At 39.8% G+C, this 25,306-nt stretch overlaps 1 protein-coding gene across 5 annotated transcripts in view; it reads right to left on the bottom strand.

The window, feature by feature from the left end:
- Nucleotides 1-442: 442 nt before the first annotated feature.
- wdfy4 (WDFY family member 4) overlaps nucleotides 443-25,306 on the bottom strand; it is a 171,253-nt gene continuing 146,389 nt past the window's right edge. For 4 of the 5 annotated variants that reach the window (XM_080450395.1, XM_080450394.1, XM_080450392.1 and 1 more), the window contains exons 58-66: nucleotides 23,211-23,429; nucleotides 21,569-21,689; nucleotides 17,156-17,313; nucleotides 16,415-16,573; nucleotides 15,048-15,227; nucleotides 10,636-10,818; nucleotides 8,144-8,240; nucleotides 2,840-2,960; nucleotides 443-1,200 (exon numbers count right to left, since the gene is read on the bottom strand). In XM_080450395.1, coding sequence (XP_080306521.1) covers nucleotides 1,137-1,200; nucleotides 2,840-2,960; nucleotides 8,144-8,240; nucleotides 10,636-10,818; nucleotides 15,048-15,227; nucleotides 16,415-16,573; nucleotides 17,156-17,313; nucleotides 21,569-21,689; nucleotides 23,211-23,429 — 1,302 coding nt within the window. In that variant the 3' untranslated portion in view covers nucleotides 443-1,136. The remainder of the gene's footprint in view (nucleotides 1,201-2,839; nucleotides 2,961-8,143; nucleotides 8,241-10,635; nucleotides 10,819-15,047; nucleotides 15,228-16,414; nucleotides 16,574-17,155; nucleotides 17,314-21,568; nucleotides 21,690-23,210; nucleotides 23,430-25,306) is intronic. The other variant, XM_080450396.1, reaches the window with a different exon arrangement.

Here is a 25,306-nt window from a genome sequence, read left to right as displayed (position 1 = left end):
GTGACCAGCTGACGAACTATACCTACAAACCAGCAAGACCAGCCTGACCAGTTTGTCCAGCCTTGTAAAACCAGCTAAACCACTGAACCAGCACCAACTAAAAACAGCAACCATCATAAGCTGTTTTTTGCTGGGTTTTTTTCCAGCAAGGATCATTGTTGGAAAGGCCAAACCATATATGTATTAGGCTGCCTTGCCAACAGGCATGCACAGAGGACTTTTGATTTGTTTAATGAGAGCTAATAAGACCATAGATGGCAAGGAAGCACCATAGGAAGCACCAAGACAGGGAAGCACCATAGAAGACAGGTAAGCACCAGAAAACAGGATAGTAAGCGCCATGGAAAACAGGTAAGCACTCATTTTCTCCTCAGAACATGTCCTGACTTTCATGAAGGAATACCAGTTATTTCACACACACATGAGTAATTACACACAACAGAACAATAAAACAATTATAATTTATCTAAATTCCATCAAATTATTTACACATACGCATTACAGAATCACACGGCTGTCTTCCATTAGAACACAGTGTACTGTACTGTAATCTTGAAAATACGTGAACATAATTCATATCATGTAAAATTCGCAAGGATTTTACTTGCATTATTTTAACTTAACAAATGACTAAAATAGGAACAAATAAAAATGTGTTCAGTACGATAAAATTGCCTTCCCTGAAAGCAAATACAAACAAATGAACTAAAATCCACACAGGAAAATCCTACGTCGGGTCAATTCATCCATTTGCTAAATGATTGATAGTTACAGTAGGAACCAAATGGACCCTTATGGGGTTGTAACTCTGAGAATGTACACATGGAACCAAATGGACCGTTACAGGTCTGTTACTGTAACTCTGACAGTGTACAAAGAAAAGAGTTTGCACCACTCTCAGAGTTTAAATTAAGGCTCAGGATTTCATAGTGCATGGCTGTGTGCAGTAACGCAGTGGTTCTCGAAGTGGGGTCCGGGGACCCCCAGGGGTCCTTGAGGGGGTCCCCAGCAAAAAGTGTTGATAAAGCATTAAGAGCTTGCAGATCTGCTATTTTTGATAAATCGTGAAAAAATGTGTGCAAATCTTTGAATACGTATATTTTTGTTAGACTCAAATCTGCTGTAATGAATGGCCGTCACTCGCAGGTCCAGATGTAGACCCTGCCCCAGGCGTCTCCTGCCAACAGGGTAGCATGGCTCCTGTAAAAGAGACACACAGACACAGGACAACAGAATCATTCATTCTCCGTAGCGCCACGGTGTTGCTCGCCTGTTCTTTACGGGTGATAACATAGAACGCTGTTGTCGGGCAGAAACCTCTTATCATCCAATAATTAACCCTTTAAGACCGGGAACGTCATTTTTAGAAGTCGTTGTGCTATTCAAATATCATGAAAAGTTGTGCAAATATTTGATTTTTTTTTCTTCTTTTTTTGCGGACATTTGTAAATCTAATCTTTGCTTCTGGGGGTTTTCCTGGAACTAAATATTTTACAAATGTTCGTTTTAAAAATATATATAATCCAAGATTTTTGCCACAAATGTTCACAATTTTTCAAAAATAGCAGATCTACAAGCTCATAGCGCGGCACTCTGTGCCGCGCTATGAGCTTGTAGATCTGCTATTTTTGAATAGCCAAAGAAATCTTAAAATGACACAGATGCGTCCCCTTCCGGGCCTTAAAGGAGAATTTTGGACTAAAGTTTTCTTACCTTTTCTATGACGTTATGATATCTTAGGATGAATGGTACAGTAGAAAATTTTCATAACTCCACCCCTGAGCCGCCACAGCTTAAAAGGTGCGCGGATAGGCCTTAGGTTAGATCACATATTTTAATATCTTTTTTTTTTTTTTTTTTTGGTGAGATCTGACGTTCATAGTGACAGAACACTATGCAACCAAAAAAAAAAAAAAAAAAAAAAACAGAAGTCTCGCTAGACAAGATTGAAATCTCGAGATTTCAATCTCGTCTAGCGAGACTTCTGTTTTTTTTTTTTTTTTGGGACAGTGTTCTGTCACTATGAACGTCAGATCTCACCAAAAAAATTAATAAAAAAAGCTATTAAAATATGTGATCTAACATAAGGCCTATCCGCGCACCTTTTAAGCTGTGGCGGCTTAGGGGTGGAGTTATGAAAATTTTCTACTGTACCATTCATCCTAAGATATCATAACGTCATAGAAAAGGTAAGAAAACTTTAGTCCAAAATTCCCCTTTAAAGGGTTAAACAAAGCTCTGTGCGTGCGTTCCCCAAAATCTCTTCTGCACGGTTCTATTCATAGTGGCTGGAGCAATGGATCTGCATTTGCAAACACAGCAGCCATTGACCATTACCATGTGCACGGAACAACCGACGCCCGTTTTTCACTTCCCCCAAATGTCAGCTGTTTATTAGCGTTTTTATGTAAAATAATGTCGCCATGGTTACGGCCTCCCGAGCTATGGGATGGCCCCCCGAGCTATAGGTCTGTGCACAGCGCATAACCCAAACTGCACATACTTTGGGTGCTCAAAACCCCCCCCGACGGGTATGGTGATGGTCTAGTCTACATAATTTTAACCTTTTGAGTTTTTCCGTAAATTAACGCCCTACTTGATCTTACTACAGCGTCACACAAAAGCATCAAAAGCAGCAGATCCTTGAAGCAAATCTCAAACAAGTGCTACAGTACAGAATAAAAATAATTTGCATAAAAACAACACATCTTAAAAAAGGAGACTCCAATCAACCAAACTAGGACTAAGTACTGTGTGTGTGTGTGTGTGTGTGTGTGTGTGTGTGTGTGTGTGCGTGTGTGCGTGTGCGCGTGTGTGTGTGTGTGTGTGTGTGTTCTACCTGGACATGGCCAGTGCAGTGATGGCTGGTTTCATCTTAAAGCGCCGTCCAGACGTGGACTGACTTCGGTTCAGCTCTCGACACAACACCAGATGTCTCTCCCAGCATCCAGCCCCCCCCACTGCAGAGAAACACCATCCACCATCATGTTATCACACACTTTACTGAAAGCCCATGTCTATACTTCATTATGAACACACTTAACATGCATTGTGGTCATAAGACACCGTAAGCCATGATGGTAAGTAGTGGAAGTGAAGTGGAGGAAAAAAAAAAGGAAAATAATTTGATGACCGGCAGCGGTTCCGGTAGGAGACACAAAGGAGACTCCTTTGTGTCTCCTACCGGATCCGCTGCCTACCGGTCTGCTGGTCATCAAATTATTGGCTTAGGAATGAGACAAAAACAAAAAAAGTCTCCATGGGGTGACTGATCGATAGAAAATAATATTTTTTTTGGGTGAACTATGCCTTTAAATCTATGAAGAACAACACAAAAAAAAAATAACATTTATGCCTAAACCTTCAAGAATATCATTACTTTACTTAAAGCACCCAATGATAAATTATAGTGTGACTATAGTGACGGTTGCTCAATGTTGGATCCTACCGGTTCCGGATGCCTATTCTCATCCTGACACACTGTGGTGAACGAGGGAAAAAAAGACCAATGTGAATTAATCAGTGGTGTAAAGTACATTTACTTAAGTACAATTTGTCAGTACTTTTACTTCAACTCCACTACATCACAGAGGCAAATATTGTACTTTTACTCCACACAAATTTGGTTACTAGTTACTTTGTAGATTTAGATTATTATTACAAAACAATACATTAACCACTTCAGCCCTATATAAATCCATTTGAAAATAGCCGATCTATAAGCTCACGATGTGTCGCTATGCGATACATTGTGAGCTTGTAGATCTGCTATTTTCAAAAGATTTTTTACATTTCATACATTTGAAAACTATAATGAGTACTTTCTACTTTTGGTATTTCAAGTACTTTTGCTGAGAAATAGCCGATCTACAAGCTCACAACGCATTGGATCTCATCGCATTCTGAGCTTGTCGATCTGCTATTTCTCAGCAAGAAAAAAGCTTTCCCCACAATATCGGAAAACAGAAAATACACTAGCATTGAGCCCTGAGTGACTCCGATCGGTCGACCATATATGGGTTAAAAGTGGTTAAACAGTGTTTATCTGTGGTCAGCCACATGTTAACCCTTTAAGACCCGCAAAGCATCTTGTGTCATTTTAGATTTCTTTGGCTATTCAAAAAAATTGCAGATCTACAAGCTTATAGCGCGGCACAGAGTGAAAATGTGTGCAAATCTTTGAATATATATATATATATGTTTTAAAGCGAACATTTTTAACTCTGTGCTTCTGGGGGGGTCCCTGGAACAACATATTTTGAGATGGGGGTCAAATACATATCATTCAGGGTGGTCCTTGACATAGAGAAGTTGGAGTACCTCTGATATAGCAACATACTGTTAGGATTTAGAAGACATTTTTAGATACTATATGTATTTGGCTGCGGACCCCCATCTCAAAATATGTTGTTCCAGGGACCCCCCCCCCCCCCCCCCAAAGCAAATAATTTAGTTACAAATGTTGGCATTAAAAAAATATATATTCAAAGATTTGCGTGACTTTTCAAGATTTTTCAAAAGATTGCAGATCTTCAAGCTCATAGCTATGAGCTTATATATCTGCTATTTTTGAATAGCCCAAAGTATAAAACATCGATAAAATGGTTACACAGATATGCGTTCCCGGTTTGAATGGGTTAAAAAGGAGGAAAGAATCCCTCCATTAAATATATCCCCCTCCTCTGAATGCCTGAGTGTTACGCAAAGACTTGTTCCCAATGTAATTTGCCAAGTGTAATACTGTGTAATACTCCTGTGAGGTGTCGCCCAGGCTGTAACCAACGTATGCCAAATTTGATCTGGGTTTTATTGCTTTCTAAATTACACACACACACACACACACACACACACACACACACACACACACACACACACAGCGCACATACACACACATACGCACGCGCGCACACACACACACGTCAGCAGAATTACTCATCAGTGTTTACTGCCTCTATGTTTAATAACTTTATAACAGCATAATTCCTGCTAGGTCTTAATCCATTCAGTCCTGGAAAGCATCTGTGTCAGTTTTAGATTTATTTGGCTATTCAAAAAAATAGCAGGTCTACAAGCTCATAGCGCGCTATGAGCTTGTAGATCTGCTTTTTTTTTCTCTGGAAAATGTGTGCAAATCTTTGAATATATACTTTTTTAAAGCGAACATTTGTTGTTTTTTTCCCCTAAATTTTTATCCCACGATCTTGTAACCCATTTTTTTTCACCCAGTGCCCAATTTCCACCCAATTTCCTATGTAATCCTGAGCGCTACTCTCCCTCTGCCAGCCTAGGGAGAGCCCAGAACTGAGCTCACGCCTCCTTCAATGCATGAGGAGCTAGCAAGTAAAAAAAGCGAACATTTGTAACTCAAATCTTTGCTTCTGCTGGGGGTCCCTGGAACAACATAATATATTCAAAGATTTGCAAACATTTCCACCATTTTTCAATAAATAGCAGATCTACAAGCTCATTGCGCGGCACTCAGTGCCACGCAATGAGCTTGTAGATCTGCTATTTTTGAATAGTCCAAAGAAATCTTAAAAATGACACAGATGCGTTCCCGGTCTTGATGGGTTAATGCTAGCGAGGCGATGTGGGCCAAGCATTATAAACTTTCATCTGGAAAACATCTTCCACGCCTTACAGCACCTCCTACTGTATGAGATGAGAGCTTTTACCAATAGTCACCACACACACACACACACACACACACACACACACACACACACACACATAATCACCACACACACACACACATAATCACCACACACACACACACACACACACACACACACACACACACACACACACACACACACACACACACACACACACACATAATCACCACACACACACACACACACACACACACACACACACACACACACACACACACACACACACACACACACACACACACACACACACACACACACACACACACATAATCACCACACACACACACACACACACACACACACACACACACACACACACACACAACACACACACTTCATACATTAGAGATCTTTATCTGTCAAATATCGTCTCTGTTTGTGTTTTTTGGTAAATTAACAGCCCTACTTCATATCATACTACAGCGTCACACAAAGCAGATCTGCAAGAGCTTGTAGATCTGCTACTTTTGCCATTTTATGTTTTAACCCTGAGAAGTAACTGAACGTTCCTGTCTAAATTCTCTTCTCTTTTTGTACTCTTTTAACCCATTAAGACCGGGAACGCATCTGTGTGTCATTTTTAGATTTCTTTGGCTATTCAAAAATAGCAGATACACAAGCTCATGTAGCTTATGTACTGTAGCTTGTAGATCTGCTATTTTTTTTTTATTGTGAAAATTTGTGGCAAAATCTTGGATTACATATTTTTCAAAGCGAACATTTGTAAACTATTTAGTTTCAGGAACCCCCAGAAACAAAGACTAGATTTACAAATGTCCGCAAAAAAAAGTAAAAAAAAAATATATTTGCACAACTTTTCATGATTTTTCAAAAATAGCAGATCTACAAGCTCATAGTGCAGCACTTGGTGCCGCGCTATGAGCTTGTAGATCTGCTATTTTTTAATAGCCCAACGAAATCTAAAAATGACACACAGATGCGTTCCCGGTCTTAAAGGGTTAAACTGCAACAGTGACACTCTGCATAAATAAGAATTTCACCTCACTTCACTCTTTACTCTGTATTTGTGTTGTTGACAATATCTTTTGTTTGATGGAAGCCGGGTTTAAACTCAGTTGTGTGCCAGTGTGTCGGCACATCGAAAATAGACGATCTTTGGCTCCCAAATTTCATTTAGAATCGATTTAAAAATGGCTTTAACTACATTTAAGATCATAATGTACCAAAACGTAGATGTAGATCCTCGGACAAAGCTCTCCTAATCGTCCCAAACTCCAGACTAAAAACAAAAGGAGATCCAGAGAGATCTGACTCTGTGGAATGCTCCTCCCTGTGGAGATCAGGCTCACAGGGTCTGTGCCGGTCGGTTCAAATCCCTCCTGAAAACTACACTTTTATAAAGCTGCTTTTATTCCACAAATGTTTGAACCTATTGTGTCCTACTGCGTTGGTTCTCAAAGTGGGGTCCGGGGACCCCCAGGGGTCCTTGAGAGGGTTCCAGGGGGTCCCCAGCAAAATGTGTTAATATAGCATCACAATACTTTTAACCACTTTAACCTTTTATTCTTTGGCTATTCAAAAATAGCAGATCTACAAGCTCATAGTGCGGCACCGAGTGCCGCACTATGAGCTTGTAGGTCTGCTATTTCTTTTTTATCGTGAAAATGTGTGCAAATCTTTGAATATAATATTTTTCAAAGCGAACATTTTTAACTCAAATCTTTGCTTCTGGTGGTCCCTGGAACAACATATTTTGACATGGGGGTCCGCGGCCAAATACAAATACAATCATTTTGGGGGTCCTTGACATGAAAAATTTTGAGAACCACTGTCCTACTGCGTTTGCTGTGTCATGTATGTTTTTTGTTGCTCTATTATTGTGTTTTGATTCTCGGTGAAGCACTTTGTAACTTTGTTTTGAGCGGTCGTGGAAGAAGTACTCAGATATTTGACTTAAGGAAAAGTAGCAATACCACAATATAAAAATACTCTGTTACAAGTAAAAGGCCTGTGTTCAAAATGTTACTTGAGTAAAAGTACAGTATTGACATCAAAATATCAAAATAAAAAAAAAGTGCCAAAAGTAAAAGTACAAAAAAGTTTTAAAATAGCAGATCTACAAGCTCACAACGCATCACGATGCGACGAGTTGTGAGCTTGTAGATCGGCTATTTTCAAATAGCCTATGTATAAAATAGTGGAAGTGGTTAATGTATGTTTTATAATGTAATATTTTATATCTGCAAGGTAACTAGTAACTAAAGTTTTCAAATAATTGTAGTGGAGTAAAAGTACAATATTTGCCTCTGAGATGTAGTGGCGTAGAAGTAAAAGTATTGAAAATTGGTACAGTACTTGAGTAAATGTACTTAGTTACTTTGCACCACTGGTTTTGAAGGGTGCTATATAAAATAAAGCTTTATTATTATTATCATTATTATTTGCATGTTCCGTTGCAGCGCGGCACCTTCTTGACGCATTAAAAAGGATCCGGTGCATAACATTACCACGTCTCTCTGTCTGCGCGGGATGCTCTCGCCCTGGAGACGCGGGCTCCTCCGGAGGGCCAGGTAATTGTGTTCTGGTGTACTCTGTCCTCCAGATCTGTGTGAGAGGGCGACACCAAACCAGTGACAAACATCTGACATAATTCAACATAATAAACACACGCGCACGCTCACACACACACACACACACACACACACACACACACACACACACACACACACACACACACACACACACACACACACACACACACACACACACACACACACACACACAGTAATAATAAGATAATAATGATCCTATTTGTGGATGGAGTGTGTGGATTTGGCGTGGACACCCCGTTGCCACCTGAGGCCCAATTTAGAGTCTGCAGCTCTGATTGCGAGAGAGGCAGCATATGCTTATGTTAATAATAACCCCAGAAAGTGCACGTGCAAGCACGGACGCAGGTACACGCACACACACACACACACACGCACGCACGCATGCACAAACACACTCCCATATGCCGTTATTAATGCATTGGTTGACATCCAAAATATGTGCACTGCTTACACACCAGTATAATGACTGCCATATTTGAAACAATACAGTACTCATTCTGAGTCATTATTCATATGGATTCAATTTAAAAGACAGACATTCCCCTCTCATCACGTACTGTAGATTTCACTACCATTTTACATTCAACGACCCCCGGTTTGATATATACATAAACGCGGCCACGGACCCCCCCCCCCCCCCCCCCTTGATTCTGTATTTAGATATTTGATACTCATTTTATCAGACACACCGCCTTTCTCTAAACCCATTGTAACTTCATTTTAAACATGTTACATTCGTCAAAAACACGCGTCCTTGGTTCTGGTGACTGATATTGGCCTTCTAATGCGTGAGGGGCCGTGTTTTTTTTATTCGTTTTTTCATAATTCTATAATTTTAATTTTTGAATTAAAAAAATAAATACAAATAAAGTAAAATAAATTATAATGTATGAAAAAAGTCATTTAAAAAACACGTATTAGAAGGACAATATCAGTCACCAGAACCAAGGACTTTGCAATGAATCTATCTATCATGGTTAAAATGGAGTTTGAAGTTACAATGGGTTTGTATAGGGAGATTTAATATCAATTAATATCAAAATATATAAATACTGAATCCAGCAACTTAAAAACCGCCTGGGGTGAAACACAAAAGCCTGAGTAGACGTTAAAATGACCCCAAACATGTTTGAAAGTGAAATATTCCTTCAACTCTGTACAGACAGAAGCAAATGGACCCACAATGGTCCATTTGGTTCCATCATTTAGCTGTTGACCTCCTGGAACCCCCTCAAGGACCCCTCCTCCTCCACAGAACCAGTGCTGTAACAGTTACAGTACACATCGTCGCCTTGCCAAACGAATGGCCTATGTCATTTTTTAAAGTTTTTCAGGAAAAAAAAAAACTGATCCAAAACAAAACTATATGATATTTCTTAATCATTTCACCCAAAATGTTTATAACAAATTATGACTATTTAAATAGAAATAACACTGTCTGTCAGTTTTGTAACATAAGAGATTTAAATAGGTTTAAATAGGATTAAATCTGACTTAGGCCAAAAAAAATTATACAAAATTGCCTAAATCAGTAAATAATTTGGCCTAAGTCACAAAAACAAGTGACTTAGGCCAAAAAAAATGCCTATTTTGTCCTAAGTCACACTAGGGCAGGGCTACTCAACTTAAGATGGCTCAGGGGCCACTCAGCAAAATACCAAAAGTCCAAGGGGCCGCCATAAAAATGACGGTCCTATTTTGGATTTTTCGATTTTGTAACGCACAAGAAAATGTACATTTTGACATCATATTCTTTTCACTGTACCAGTTTATTTTGTGTTGTGTGTATGTCCAGTGGCAGACACCTATCCTGTATAATGTGGGGGTCAAACCCCCCCAAAAACCCGAAATGCATAGAAAACTATGCATTATACCTGTAACAATTGACGCACCTGTATGTATGTCTGTCTGTTTGTTTTTGAAAAATGTTTTAGCAACCCATATATTTGAACGGAAATGTATATTTTTATCCTGTGCTTAAAAAAAAAAAAAAGTTTTTTTTTTTGTTATTTTTTTTTGACAAGCCGACAAGCCGCCAAGACGCTGCGATCGGGCCGCATGCGGCCCGCGGGCCGCGGGTTGAGTAGCGCTGCACTAGGGAGTTAGGCCATTATACTAAAAGGGGAGGGAACAGCATGATCCTTTTTAATTAGGAGATAGGCCATTTTACCAGAGGTGGCCTGTGTCATGAGGAGCTGACTTAGACAAAAATATCATTTTCCTCAAAAAATGACTTAGGCCATTAGTTTAGCAAGGTGACGACATAATAATGTAATCCTAAATTATCTTGACCCACAGAACCATAACGTACCCGTATGATGGTTCTGACACACAGAACCATAACGTACCCGTATGATGCCGTCCTGACCCACAGAACCATAACGTACCCGTATGATGCCGTCCTGGCAGCCCGTGACGATGACGTTCCGGGCGTCCCACTCGTGTTTCTGGGTGAACGCCACACACAGGATGTCGCCCTGGGGACCGCACGACGTGTCCATCCAGGACAACAGCTGACCCTTCATGGTCCACAGGTAGAGGAGGGGTCCCGCGCACGACGCTATCTCACCCTGGGGAGGGGGGGAACGTCAGGTTAACACATTGACCGCCAGAGGTTAATCTCATAATGTACTCACCAGTGCCAACGTTTTATTGTTGTTTTTTGTTTTTTTCACGTTGCCATAGACCTCGTTAAAATCCTTAAGATTGAGCTCTGCACTGTTTGTAAACATCGCGGAGATCTCCCCGCGTGTACCAGTCCAAACCACGTGTCAAACGGGGCATCCATGTTGTAGTTAGAACGGTTTAGGTTAAACAGTGATCAGCGAGGAGAAAAACTACAATCGAAGAAAATGGCGTTGCAGTGTGCGCTTTAGAATGGAGTCCTATGGGATCGGCAAAACGTGATCCCGAATAATTCCATTTCCGGTGGTGTTACAATGAAATGTGCCGTACTAGAAAATTGAAAAAAAATAATCGAAAAAAAGGAAAAAGCACCACAGCCCGTAGGCTACGGGATCGGCGCTTTACAGTTGGATTTATCGGCCCGTAGGCTACGGGCCTGGCGGTGAGAGTGTTAATACCACGTGCGCATGTGTGCAGACTAAAGGTTATTATAGTTTGGGAGTTTTCATTTTAGTTTAGTTTTAGTTCATTTCTTTCTAATTCAGTTAGTTTTAATTATTTTTAGAAAAGATTTGCTAGTTTTTATTGGTTTTATTTTTTGAAAATGCTAATAGTTTTAGTTTTTTATTAAATTAGTTTTAGATTGTTTTTATACTTTGTGCAGGATTGAAAAGGTAAGTATTGTGTCATAAAAACTTAACAAAAGATAGCATTTAAAAATGTATTCAGTTACGGATGAACCACCAATCATCCACTAACGAAAACTAAGGGCATTTTGTCCATAATTTATAGTTTGTTTTAGTTAGTTTTGTAAACACACAATACAGTCAGTCAGTTAGTTATCGTTTTTTTTTCATGGTACTTTTTTACTAACTAAAGTTCAACTGTTCAGATAACGGAAATGAGAGAGAATATTAAAAAAAATCTATTTATTTTTATGCTTTCTTATTTTAACCCATTAAGACCTGAGGCCTATTCTACAAATGTCTTCTAAATCAGAAGTTCTCAAACTTTGTTCGAGCCATGGACCCCCAAAATGATATGTACTTTACTATTCAAAAATAGCAGATATACAAGCTCCTAGCGCGGCACCGAGTGCCGCGCTAGGAGCTTGTAGATCTGCTATTTTTTTTAAATCGTGAACATTTTTTGCAAATCTTTGAATATACAATGGGGAAAATACGTTTTTCTCAGTATGTATTTCCAAAGATGCAATTCATAGGATATTTCTACCAGACATTAACTCAAGTAATCCACACATGAAAAGAAATCACAACATACAAAGTCCATAAATAATAATGATGTGGAATTAAGTGCCATAACACCGGGAAAAAAAGTATCGAACACGCTAACTGAAATGCATTTAATACTTTAGTGGAGAAGCCTTTGTTTGTAATGACAGCTTCAAGACACTTCTGGTATGTAGTAACTAATGGCCCACACGGCTCAGGTGTGATTTTTGGCCCGTTCCTCCGCACAGATTGTCTTTAAATCTCAGAGGTTCTTTAGTGCCCTCTGATGAACCCTTTCCTTTAGTTCTTTCCTCAAAATGTTCAATCGGATTTAAGTCAGGTGATCGCCATTCTAACACCTTTGACTGTCTTTCTCTGAAAGCAGTTGAGAGTCTCCTTTGCTGTGTGTGGGCTTTGGATCGTTTGTCCTGCTTGAAGGTCCATGCCACGTCTCATCCTCATCGTTTCTGGAGATCCTGGGTGGTCCTTGGGCTCTTTAGAGTACACTTCTGACCATCCCTTTGACTCCCTCGGTCAGAAATCTTGCCAGGAGCTTCCTGTTGCTGGTGAAGTGATGCTTCTTCCAATGGTTCCCAACGGTGCCATTGGGCCCCAACGGTGTTTAACGGAATATTCAGATGCTTTGAAACACGTCTGTACCCATTCAGCTCCATTCTGATGCTGAGCAACAATCTGGTGGCGAATGTCTTGAGAGGCCTCTTTGCTTTTATCCATCATGAGATGTTTCTTGTGTGACAAAACAACCTTTTTATAGCCCATCAATTTGCACTAACCCAGCTAATGTTCTTTTTTTTGCACAGATAGGAGGTAGAAATATAATTACTTATGGAAATTAGATGGAGCATTGCCTTTCCTTGCCTAAGTATACTGCTTTTTCGTGGTGTGTTCAATACTTTTTCTCCTGTGCTATTCCACTTTATACCACATACAATTATGTGTGGACGTTACTTTTGTAATGCTTTTACATGTGTGGAATTATTGAGTTAATACCAACGTCTGGTAAAAAGAATCATGTGAATAGTGTCATTGGAAATATATTTACTGGGAAAAAAAGTTGAGGCGTTCAATACTTCATTTACCCATTGTATATATATTTTTAAAGCAACATTTTTTAACTCAAATATTTCCTGCTGGGGGATACCTGGACCACCATATTTTGAAATGGGGGTCGCGCCAAATACATAACATTTTGGGGGTCCTTGACATGAAAAAGTTTGAGAACCACTGATATTATAGCAACATAAGTTTTTCAGAAACGTTTTTCAGAAGACATTTATCGTATCTCAGGTCTTAATGGGTTAATGGGTGAAGTTATTATTATTATTATAAACTTCATTTAACCAGTAAAAACATTAAAGCATATAGTTCTCTTTTACATGAGAGAGCTGGCTCTGAGGTGGATAGGTTACCCTGAATCCCCAAAAGACTAATAAACAACGGTGGACATTACAATACAAACACAGCCATAAGACTGACACACTGACACATTACCCATATCACTCACTAGGGTCAAATAAAATGTAAAGAATACAATAAATATAATATATGAAACAATAAAAGAACAAAAGTTAAAAGCAAATGAAAAAGAAAAGCATTTAATTTAAAGAGAGAGAGAGAGAGAGAGAGAGAGAGAGAGAGAGAGGGGGGGGGAGAGGGAGAGATAGACGGACGGACAGACAGACAGACAGACAGACAGACAGACAGACAGACAGACAGACAGACAGACAGACAGACAGACAGACAGACAGACAGACAGACAGACAGACAGACTCATTAGAGCTGTCACGATTGTGACATTTTACCTGACGATTAATTGTCACTCAAATTATTGCGATTAACGATTTAGTGTTTCTGTGGTTGAACGCTGGAACATTATGAATGAACTTTATGAGTGGCTTTTAGGGTTCGTAAGGAAAAGTTGCACAGGGCAGGTATATGACAAATAACGTACATATTTAATGACTTTATACTTAAAAAAAAATATATATATACAATCTACAAGCTCAAATTAAGCTTGTAGATCAGCTATTTCCACTATTTTCAAAAAAGTTTGAAAAAAACATTTTTGGGGGATTTTCTGCCTTCATTTGACAGGACAGGCTGACAGGAAAAGAGGAGAGAGATGGGGGTGACATGCAGTAGTAAGGTCGTCCAGCTCGGGAGTCGAACTCACGACACACTGTCAGGCTGGATTACTAGCATTATGTGGTATGCGCCTGGACCGCTAGGCTAGTGGGCACCCCAACATATGACATGTTTTAACATGGACATGATTATAACGATTATGCTAAATAAATAATTGCCATTATCTCAAAGAATTGCGATCGGGCGTATTATGTAATAATGGTGACAGGCCTGCTAACACCCAGTGTTGTAAAGTAACTAAGTACATTTACTCAAGTACTGTACTTAAGTACAGTTTTGAGCTATTTTTTACTTAACTGGAGTATTTCCAATAATCACTTTTACTTCTACTCCACTACATCTCAGAGGATAATATTGTACTTTTACTCCACTACAATTATCTGAAAACTTTAGTTACTAGTTACTACTAATAGATTTTGATTATTATTACAAAACATATATTAACCACTTCAGCCCTATATACTTTTCGGCCATTTGAAAATAGCAGATCTACAAGCTCACAATGTGTCGCAACGCGACACATTGTGAGCTTGTAGATCTGCTATTTTCAAAATATATTTTTTGAAAACTTGTGAAATGGGACATTCTGCACAATGAGTACTTCTACTTTTGGCACTTTAAGTACATTTTGATGCCAATATTTTTATACCTTTTACTCAAGTCAATTTTGAATTCTGGACTTTTTACTTGTAACAAGAGTATTTCTCCACTGCAGTATTGATACTTAAGAAACAAATGTTGAGTACTTTTTTTGGGTATATTACAGACAGACTTACAGAGAGCTGGTTGATGGCCAGCGCGGTGACAGAGGTCATGTGACCGGCCAGCTGGGTGACATAGGTGAGCTCGTCCAGGTCCCACAGGATGCAGGTCAGGTCAGCTGACCCGCTGACGATGACACTGTGGACGTCTGACACCGCCAGGCATGTCACCGCCTCCGTGTGGCCGTACAGCGGCTAGGACACACAACAACATGACACACAGAGTATAGAAGGAGAGGGTCTTAGTATACAGTGGTACTAAGACAAGGACCCCCAAAATGATAATTATCAACCCTCGATCATCGGGATCGATCATAATGGAGATAAATATTCTCAGAATATTTATATTCTGTGACTGCATGAAAAAGGTAAGAAAGAAAAAAACGCGGCCAGAAATAAGTCTGGCAGTGAGAGAGTTAAAGGGATAGTTCACCCCCAAAATGACTTTTTTTTCACATCAAGTTATTGTCTTAGGAATGCGACAAAAACTAATAAATATCCATGAATTCAAGACTCCATGGGGGTGACGCTGTCGATACAAAAAAAGTGTTTTTTTTGGGTGAACTATCCCTTTAACCATGAATGGATTATGAGAACACCAGAGCCCCAAAAAATGTAAAAAATATATAAGAAATGATATCAGCGAATATTTGACTTGTACAGTGTCCAATAGTGGTTTTGATATTCGAATATTAGATTATTCTGTGAAACTGCTAACTCTCACATACACACACACACACACACACGCACACGCACACACACACACACACACACACACACACACACACACACACACTAGGGCATTCACAACTAATTATTTTTACTAGTCGACTCATTTGACTAAGTAGTAGTCGACTAGTCGAAATTTACATTAAAATAAAAATAAATATTTTTTTTTTTTTTAGCGGTGGCATTGCTTTAATGCCATCCTACTACTATATTACTATTATTATTATCCTCCTGCCCTTATTTTTATGGCGTTTTAAGGGAAGCGCTTTTGGCACAGCAGCACAGCACCACAGCAGCGTCTCCAAGGATCCCCATTTCCCAATAATAGGCTTTTATTGGGCATACTTTTGACCCCCTTTTGATAAAAAATAAAGTCAGGAGGATAATAATAATAGTAAGATGGGCCATTACTATGGCATTAAAACAAATAAAACTATTTCACTAGTAGCAACAGAGTCGACTAGTGGTTATACTAGTCGACTAGTGGTTATACTAGTCGACTAGTGGTTATACTAGTCGACTAGTTGGTGAAAGCCCTAACACACACACACACACACACACACACACACACACACACACACACACACACACACACCACACACACCACACACACACACACACACACACACACACACACACACACACACACTTACCCGTCTCAGTCTCATGTGACAGAGCTTGTCCTTGCTGATGGCCACGTCCCACACACACACCACGCCGCTGGCCGCGCCCGTGACCACGGTGGCGGGGTCGGGACACGCCGCGCAGAGCGTCTGACCCCAGTCACACGGACTCTCACACACGGCGAAGGTCTGCAGGAGACGCACACACATGTAAGCAGTGGTGGGAAAAAGTACTCACATTTGTTACTTAAGTAAAAGTATCAATACTGCAATGTAGAAATACTCTGTTACATGTAAAAGTCCAGAATTCAACATATACTGTACTTGAGTAAAAGTACAAAAGGTATTGGTATCAAAATGTACTTAAAAAGTAGAAAGTACTCATCATGCAGAATGTGTCATTTCACGAGTTTTCCAATGAAAATAGCAGATCTACAAGCTCACAATGTCTCGCATCGCAACGCATTGTGAGCTTGTAGATCGGCTATTTTCAAATGGCCGAAATGTATATAGGGCTGAAGTGGTTAATGTATGTTTTGTAATAATAATCCAAATCTACAAAGTAACTAGTAACTAAAGTTTTCAAATAAATGTAGTGGAGTAAAAGTACAATGGAAATACTCCAGTAAAGTAAAAGTTTCCTCAACATTGAACTTAAGTACAGTACTTGAGTAAATATACTAAGTTACTTTACACCACTGGCCAGCACCAAATGCAACCAAACGGAACCAAATGGACCCCTTGCTGGGGGTCCATTTTGTACATATATACCTTCTCTGTGGTGTAGTTTCCAAAAGCACAGGAGTTGTCAGGGAAGCCCCAGCCGAAGTAGCAGCTGTGGAGCGGAGACAGGAGGAGCCTGTTCCTCTCCAGCACCAGCATCTCCTTCTCCAGACCCAGGATCTGACCCACCGGGCCTTTGGGGAGCTCTGCACCAATGGGAAGACAGACAGGGTGTGAGGGAAGACATGGTGTCGTCTGTCGTGGGAATTCTGGATCAATGGGTAATTGACGAGGCATTAGGAGTCGGAGAGAATATTCTAGGGGGTGACGGTTATGCTTCAACCCATTAAGACTGGGAACGCATCTGTGTGTAACCACTTTAACATTATTTTATACTTTGGCTATTCAAAAATAGCAGATCTACAAGCTCATAGCGTGGCACCGAGTGCCGCGCTATGAGCTTGTAGATCTGCTATTTTTTTGGGGGAAAATGTGTGTAAATCTTTGATTATATATATATTTTTTAAAGCAAACATTTGTAACTCAAATCTTACTTGGTCTGCCCTTTTTTCCCTCTACACCTATATCTCTTTGCCAAAAATAGCCTCGCGCTGCGAGGCGTTGTGAGCTTGTAGATCTGCTATTTTTGGCTAAAGTTGTCCTCAGAAAAGGGATGCTAGGGTTCAAGTGGTTAACTCTCTCAGTGCCAAGCCCCGAGTTATCCCGAGTTTTCTCTGAATACCCTCCCTGCCAGAACGAGAAATCCAGAGTTTTAACTTTTTACTGTGGTCGCGCTATTCTGTTTATTTTTCATGATCACTTTCGCTTTCTGACTCCTTCAGACTCATTGGGTTCCGGTTTCATGACGCAGATTCCGTTTACGGTTCTCATATTTTTTCCGCTGTCATTTTTGGCCAGAATAGGGAAAGTCACGGTTTTTCACACGGTATAAAAAACGAACGGAGATGTCTACTTCTATTCTCTTTGGTCTGGGTGACGATCAGTCATCGTAGTCGTGTATCACATCGTAATTTAGCCCGATCAGCGATTGTCAAAAACGTGACATCCGGTTTATGATCGGATGTGACGTAAGCCTGTTTGGGAGGGGGCGAGCGAGTCAACGAGGCGATCAATGTGTCGATTTGCTGCTCTCTACTGGTAGAACTGTCGTATGTGTTTAAAACCGCAATCAGACAATTTATTTGAATTAAATATTACAAAATTTAAAAAATTTAAAAACACGCAAATTGCTGGCACTGGGGGAGTACTTTATGAAAATACTCTTGGTAGTGAAAGAGTTAAGATAAAAAAAAAAATCATATCACACAAAGATTTGGCGGACCCCCTGTAGTAACTCTGAGGACCCCCTAGGGGTCCCGGACCCCCTGTTGAAGACCCCTGATATAGTATAATGTATAATCCTTCCTCAGTGGGGAAGTTTGTTTGTTTGTTTGTAACTCGTCACTTCATAAAAAACATACAGAGTGTAATAAAAAAGAAAAACTAAAGTTGTGCCGTTAAAAACAGGATTAATGTGAGCAGAGACCAAAAAAAGAAAAGAAAACATTTGTGAGTGACCTCATTCTGCCTGTGGTCCACTACTACCTGAATAAAACTTGCTCAAATAAAGGTAATTGCTCTTCAAATCCGTCACATTAAAGAGTTTGGTGGCTCAGTGTAAAACTTGTAGTGGATATCATTAGATTGACCATATAGAACGGCTGGGCAATTAAACAGCAAAGTCCCAGGTTACATCACAGACAGGCTTAGGGCCTCAGGGGTGTTTGTGTGCGTCCTGGACAGTGCAGTACACACACACACACACCCCCACACACACACAAATTTTTTACTTAAGTTAAAGTATCAATACTGCAATGTAGAAATACTCTGTTAAATGTATTATGTATATATCTGGAATTCAAAATTTACTTGAGTAAAAGTACAAAAGTATTGGTATCAAAATGAGCTTAAAGTACCAAAAGTAGAAAGTACTCATGCAGAATTTCACATTTCACAAGTTTTCAAATGTATAAAATGACAAAAAATGTGAAAATAGCAGATCGCGACGCATTGTGAGCTTGTAGATCTGCTATTTTCATATGGCTGAAATAGATATAGCGCTGAATTGGTTAATGTATATTTTGTAATAATAATCAAAACCTACGAAGTAACTAAAGTTTTCAAATAATTGTAAAGTACAATATTTGCCTCTGAGATGTAGTGGAGTAGAAGTAAAAGTACTGAAAATACTCCAGTAAAGTAAAAAAAAATACCTCAAAAATTCTACTCAAGTACAGTAGTTGAGTAAATGTACGTAGGTACTTTACACCACTGCGCACACGCACGCACACACGCACACACGCACACACGCACGCACGCACGCACACACGCACACACACGTACAAGTTTGTGTGGCTGTAATTGTGTCTGTAATTGATCTATTCATGCAGGAACGGGCAGAAGTCATTATATCCCATTGCCAGCTTTGCCACTAAAAAAAACTAAGTCCCTGCAGAAAGGAACAAGGTTCTGTGTTGTATAAAGCGTTGTTGTTGCATATTAGTGCAGAGAACACACCCTCCCCTCTATTCATCTCTATCTCCTTATTGATCAGATCAGACACTGTGAGATTTAATATGAAATGTAATATGCAGGAATCCCCTCTCTGAGCATTCAGACACTTTTTCATCTCCTCTCTCTCACTAGCCTTCAGGGATATTCAGATTATTAACCCTTTATGACCCGGAACGCATGGGTGTGTCATTTTTTTGATTTCTTTGGGCTATTCAAAAATATCAGATCTACAAGTTCATAGCGCGGCACCGAGTGCCGCGCTATGAGTTTGTAGGTCTGCTATTTTTTTGAAAAAAATCGTGAAAATGTGTGCAAATCTTTGAATATGTATATTTTTTAAAGCTAACATTTGTAACTCAAATCTTTGCTTCTGGGGGATTCTACAAATGTCTTCTAAATCCTAACAGTTTTTTGAAAAAAATGTATGTATGTAAAGGACCACCCAAAATGATATACAAATACAAATACAAAAAAGTATTTGGCCGTGGACCCCCATCTCAAAATATTTTGTTCCAGGGACCCCCAGAAGCAAAGATTTGAGTTAAAAATGTTCGCTTTAAAAAAATATATATATATATACAGTATATATATATTCAATGATTTGCACACATTTTCACGGAAAATAAATAAATAAATAGCAGATCTACAAGCTGCTATGAGCTTGTAGATCTGCTATTTTTTGCTATTCTGCTATTTTATTTTATTGTTTCTATGAGCTTGTATATCTGCTATGTTTTTAATAGCCCAAATAAATCTTAAAAATGACACAGATGCGTCCCGGTCTCAAAGGGTTAAGTAGGGCTCGGTGTAACAGTCATCTCCATATTGTAGAATCTAACGGATCGCATGCAACCCCCCCCCCCCCCCCACAGCATGGTGTAAATTAATCTATGGACGGTGCTGGCCTCTCCCAATGGCTCCCAGTGGACTCTATACATAATAACTGACATCAAACGGTGGGAAATAAAATAATGGAGGAGAGAGAGCAAGGTTTAAAATGCTATGGAATGAAACCATATGACTGTAATGGATTGAATTTAAGGTTCTCTCTCTGAACATGTATAACACTGAATCAGCTTTTTGGAATATATATATTGCATGAATTATAGTTATTATTATCATTAAAGGGACAGTTCACCCCAAAAATAGCTTTTTTTCTATGGATTAGTCACTCCATGGAGACTTGAATTCATGGATATTTTTTTTTGTTTTTGTCGCATTCCTAAGACAATATAATTTGATGACCAGCGGACCGGTAGGCAGAGACTCTTTGTGTCTCCTACCGGAACCGCTGCCGGTCATCAAATTATTGACTTAAGAAAGCAAAAAAACATTTAGGATTTTTTTTACCTTACTGGAGTATTTCCCATTTCCAATACTTTTTCTCCACTACATCTCAGAGGCAAATATTGCACTGTTACTGTTACTCCACTACAATGATTTGAACACTTTAGTTACTAGTTACTTTGTAGATTTTGAGTATTATTACAAAACATACAATAACCACTTCAGCCCCATATATATTTCGGTCATTTGAAAATAGCCGATCTACAAGCTCACAAGGCGTCGCATCGCGACGCCTTGTGAGCTTGTAGATCTGCTATTAAAAAAATAATAATTACATTTGAAAACTTGTGAAATGGGACATTCTGCAGACTGAGTACTTTCTACTTTTGGCACTTTAAGTACATTTTGATACCAATACTTTTGTACTTCTACTCAAGTAAATTTTGAATTTACTTGTAGATCTGCTATTTTCAAATAGCTGATGTACATGTTAAAGTGCTCATGTGGCCCATAGTCGCTTCTTTTCTGGTTGGTTTTCCTAGACCTGGTTGCTTGTTTCTCTCACGGAATCTGGCAACACTGGTAGGATGCAGGTTGTACCTTTGAACAGCTGACCGTTGGGCTTGACCTTATCCAGCCTGAAGAAGAAGGGAACATGGTGAGGAGGTGAAGAGCCGTCTTTCTTGGAGCCGCTGCGAGGTGGGTGGGGCTTGGTGAAGAGCTGTGGAACAAGTGACCAATCATTCACCAGGGAAACTTAAAGCAGGGGGGTCTTCAACAGGGGGTCCGGGACCCCTACGGAGGTCCTCAGAGTTACTACTGGGGGGGCCCGCCAAATGAACTTTTTTTCTTTTTTACATGAACCACTTGAACCCCAATCTGGGAACCCATCGTCAAATAAAAAGGAAAAACAGCGCCCTCTGCTGTTTTTCACTTTTCCATTTGACTCTGGGCTGAGCTGTACGGAGGACCCGTGCTCAGGGAAACCGGGGTTTGGACATGCCTTCAGCCCTCTACTTCTAACAATATTTCTCCACGGAACACTAACACCTGCACTTCTCCCAAAGAACATGGATGGTTTTGGTTATAAGCCCACTTGTTTCTATGATGAAAGAGCAAGTTAAAATGTTACTAACTTTCCGTGGTTTTGTCGGCTTCGAGGACGCTATTGTTAAATGAGTTTCGGTTTGTTTCCAGTGGGAAGCGAGCCACACACACGTAAATCCCGGCCACTACATTTGACTGGGTAAAGCGCGGCCTGCTTCCTGCTCTGAAGGCACGCCCACTTGTAGCCAATGTGCATGGGTTGACAACACGGCTACCGACGGATCCAAGCGCAGCGATGAATCTGTTCTTGAGAGATTACTTGAACCCCAGCATCCCTGTTCTGAGGTGAACATTAGCCAAATATAGCAGTTCCAGTGTCAAGTTTTTTCTGCTCATTTCTTTGTGTCATCACTTGCAATTTCACTTGTTTAATCTGTATCCTGTTCTCTATCCTGATTGGATAAAATTGGTATCCTGACCTGAAAATGCATTTTCTGTTTAATAAAGAGCTGGAGGGACATGGAGACTCCTGTTACTGAACAAACACTCTATAACAATGAGTGACTATCTGAATATAGAGATATTTAATACGTGCGGGTCTCTGAATCTGTGGATTTTTTTTTAAAGAAATCTTATGACATCTTTTTTTTAGCACTGCTTTTACTTAGATGGCTGCATTTCTCTTCCTGCCTTACATAATACTTCTTTATGTATTTGTATGCATCTCTGCTTTTTTTGCCTTCTTGTTTTTTTTTAAGTTCTTTCTTTTAAAATGTTTCTTTTTCCTGTGAATCACATTGAACTGCACTTGATGTCTGAAATTGTGCTACATAAATAAAGCTTGAATAATTGATTGATTGACTTATTTTAACCAAAAAAAAATCACTCACCCTTTAATGTTAACATGTAAACAAATGATTCATCTGCATGCACTGTGCTGCAAACTTTTTCATGTCAGGGACCCCCAAAATGATATGTGTTTGGCCGCGGACCCCCATCTCAAAATATCTTGTTCCAGGGACCCCCCAGAAGCAAAGATTTGAGTTGAACAAAAATATCCATATTCAAAGATTTGCCCACATAAAAAAAATAAAAATAAATAAAGTACCCCCCCCTCCATGGACCCCACTTTGAGAACCAATGCTGCACCGTACCATAGACCTCTGGTGTCCGGTCCGTTAACTGGTTAACGTACCTGCTTTGGAACCTGGCCAAAGTTGCTGACGTATCCCAGGATGGTGCTCCTGATGAGGGGGTCCGTGGGGCCGTCGTGGACCCCTCTGTGCTTCTGGGCGTAGAAGTAAGGGTGGAAGGTGTTGATGCTCTCCACCGCCGTCGCCCCCTGCTGGCGGTGGCCGAAGATCAGGTCGATCCACTGGTGGAGGTGTGAGCTCACATGCTCACTCTCCAGAGCCTGGGGAGGACCAACAGAATGTAACTAAGTACATTTACTCAAGTACTGTACTTTTTTTTACTTTACTGGAGTATTTAAAATTTTCAGTACTTTTACTCCACTACAATTAGGCCTATTTGAAAACTTTAGTTACTAGTTGCTCTGCATGTAGATTTTGATTATTATTACAAAACAATACATTAACCACTATATACATTTCGGCCATTTGAGAAATAGCCGATCTACAAACTCTAAATGCCCTTAAACCCTATAAAATATTGGTATTTTCAAAAAAAATTGTATACATTTGAAAAGTTGTGAAATGGTACATTCTGCATAATGAGTACTTTCTACTGTTGGTACTTTAAGTACATTTTGATATCAATACTTTTAGATTTCCAAAAATAATAGCAGATCTACAAGACAACAATGCGCCACATTGAAACACATTGTGAGCTTTGTCAATCAGCTATTTTCGGTGCATTACACCCGCGCGCAACTAGCACGTATAAATCAAAGCCTATAAGCCCTGCCTGGTTAAGTAATATTATAGATCTACTGTAGCTGCATTGTTCACAGTGTTAAGATGCAGTGAGCATATTATTAGAGATACACAAACCATCGCTCAAACTGCTAATATGAGAGTTAAGCATCGCGGAGAAAGTGGCTCCAACCGCACAACCAATCGAGTTTCCTCCGCTTTGCTTTGATGATTTCCTTCAAGAAAGTCCATTTTAAAAGTGCAAGAGGTGTGTTGTTACACAACTCTGTTTTATGAGCTTATTGTCCATGTTTAGAATTAAAGAATAATTTGGGCACAATTAGCTGGAGATTGGTTTTGGAACAGTAAGTGAAGCCAGAGTGGGCATTATGACCAGCAGTGTCCCCCTTAAACCCAATCTTTAATAACTCCCACCTGGAATAACAGTAAAAAAAAAAAAAAAAAAACCTATTCCGGTCTCATAACGGGGGAAATATTGTCCTGAGTTAATTTGTGCATGGGGGGGAGGGGGGGGGGGGGACAACAACAATCTGCTAAAATAGCTAATTTTGTGGAGAATGGTGATATGGTGATATGAGTAGTTCAGTAGATTACAGACTGATAAGCCCACATAGCCCCAGGCCTGTAAACCATAGGGTTATGATGTAGAAAGAGAAGATAGTAGCGACATAAAAACACTAATCACACAGAGGAGAACGATAAGAGGGTTTAAGGGTCTAAAGAAAGACAAAGCCTTACATTCAGCCCAATAAACAACAAGCAGAAATAATAACAGCATTATAGAAAGAAGAAGAGAGAGTCTTATGTCTTCAATATGATGAAATAGTCTGCATTGTTCTGTAAAGGCAGCCTTTATGACCTTCCTTCATTAGCACCACAAGCCCAGTATTATATTGTTGCTGTTGCGCAGAAACTTCCATATTATTCTAACTTTTGGTGTTTTTTTTCTAAATGAACGCCCTAGTTGATCAGAGAGACATTTGATTCCACCCGATAGACGATGTGAGGAGACAGAAAAAAAAAGACACAAAATAGTTCAAATAGCCGATCTACAAGCTCACGTGTTGATGTAGATGCAGCTATTTTCACTATTTTAAAATGCAAGATATAATAGGGCCCTTTGGGTCTTGTGGACTAGATGAATCTTCTATACACGCAGTATAGGATTTATGAACAGTAACACGCTGATACTCTTACTCAGTGGTGTGTCCTACCGTGGTACGCTGTATACGCGTATGGCCTGCAGACTTTTTTCATCGCGTATACATCCTAAAACAGTTCGAAACGGCGTATCTGATACGTTGATACGCATCTGATACGATGCACCCAGGTGGCTGGGCTGGGGGGGGGCGCAGCAATACAAACAGCAAGAATGTGGTCTGACTCTGAGTGTGCT

This window comes from Gymnoscopelus braueri, assembly GCF_963280865.1.
Source record: "Gymnoscopelus braueri genome assembly, chromosome: 14".
NCBI classification, from domain to species: domain Eukaryota; kingdom Metazoa; phylum Chordata; class Actinopteri; order Myctophiformes; family Myctophidae; genus Gymnoscopelus; species Gymnoscopelus braueri.
This window is presented reverse-complemented; position numbering and strand designations above follow the sequence as displayed.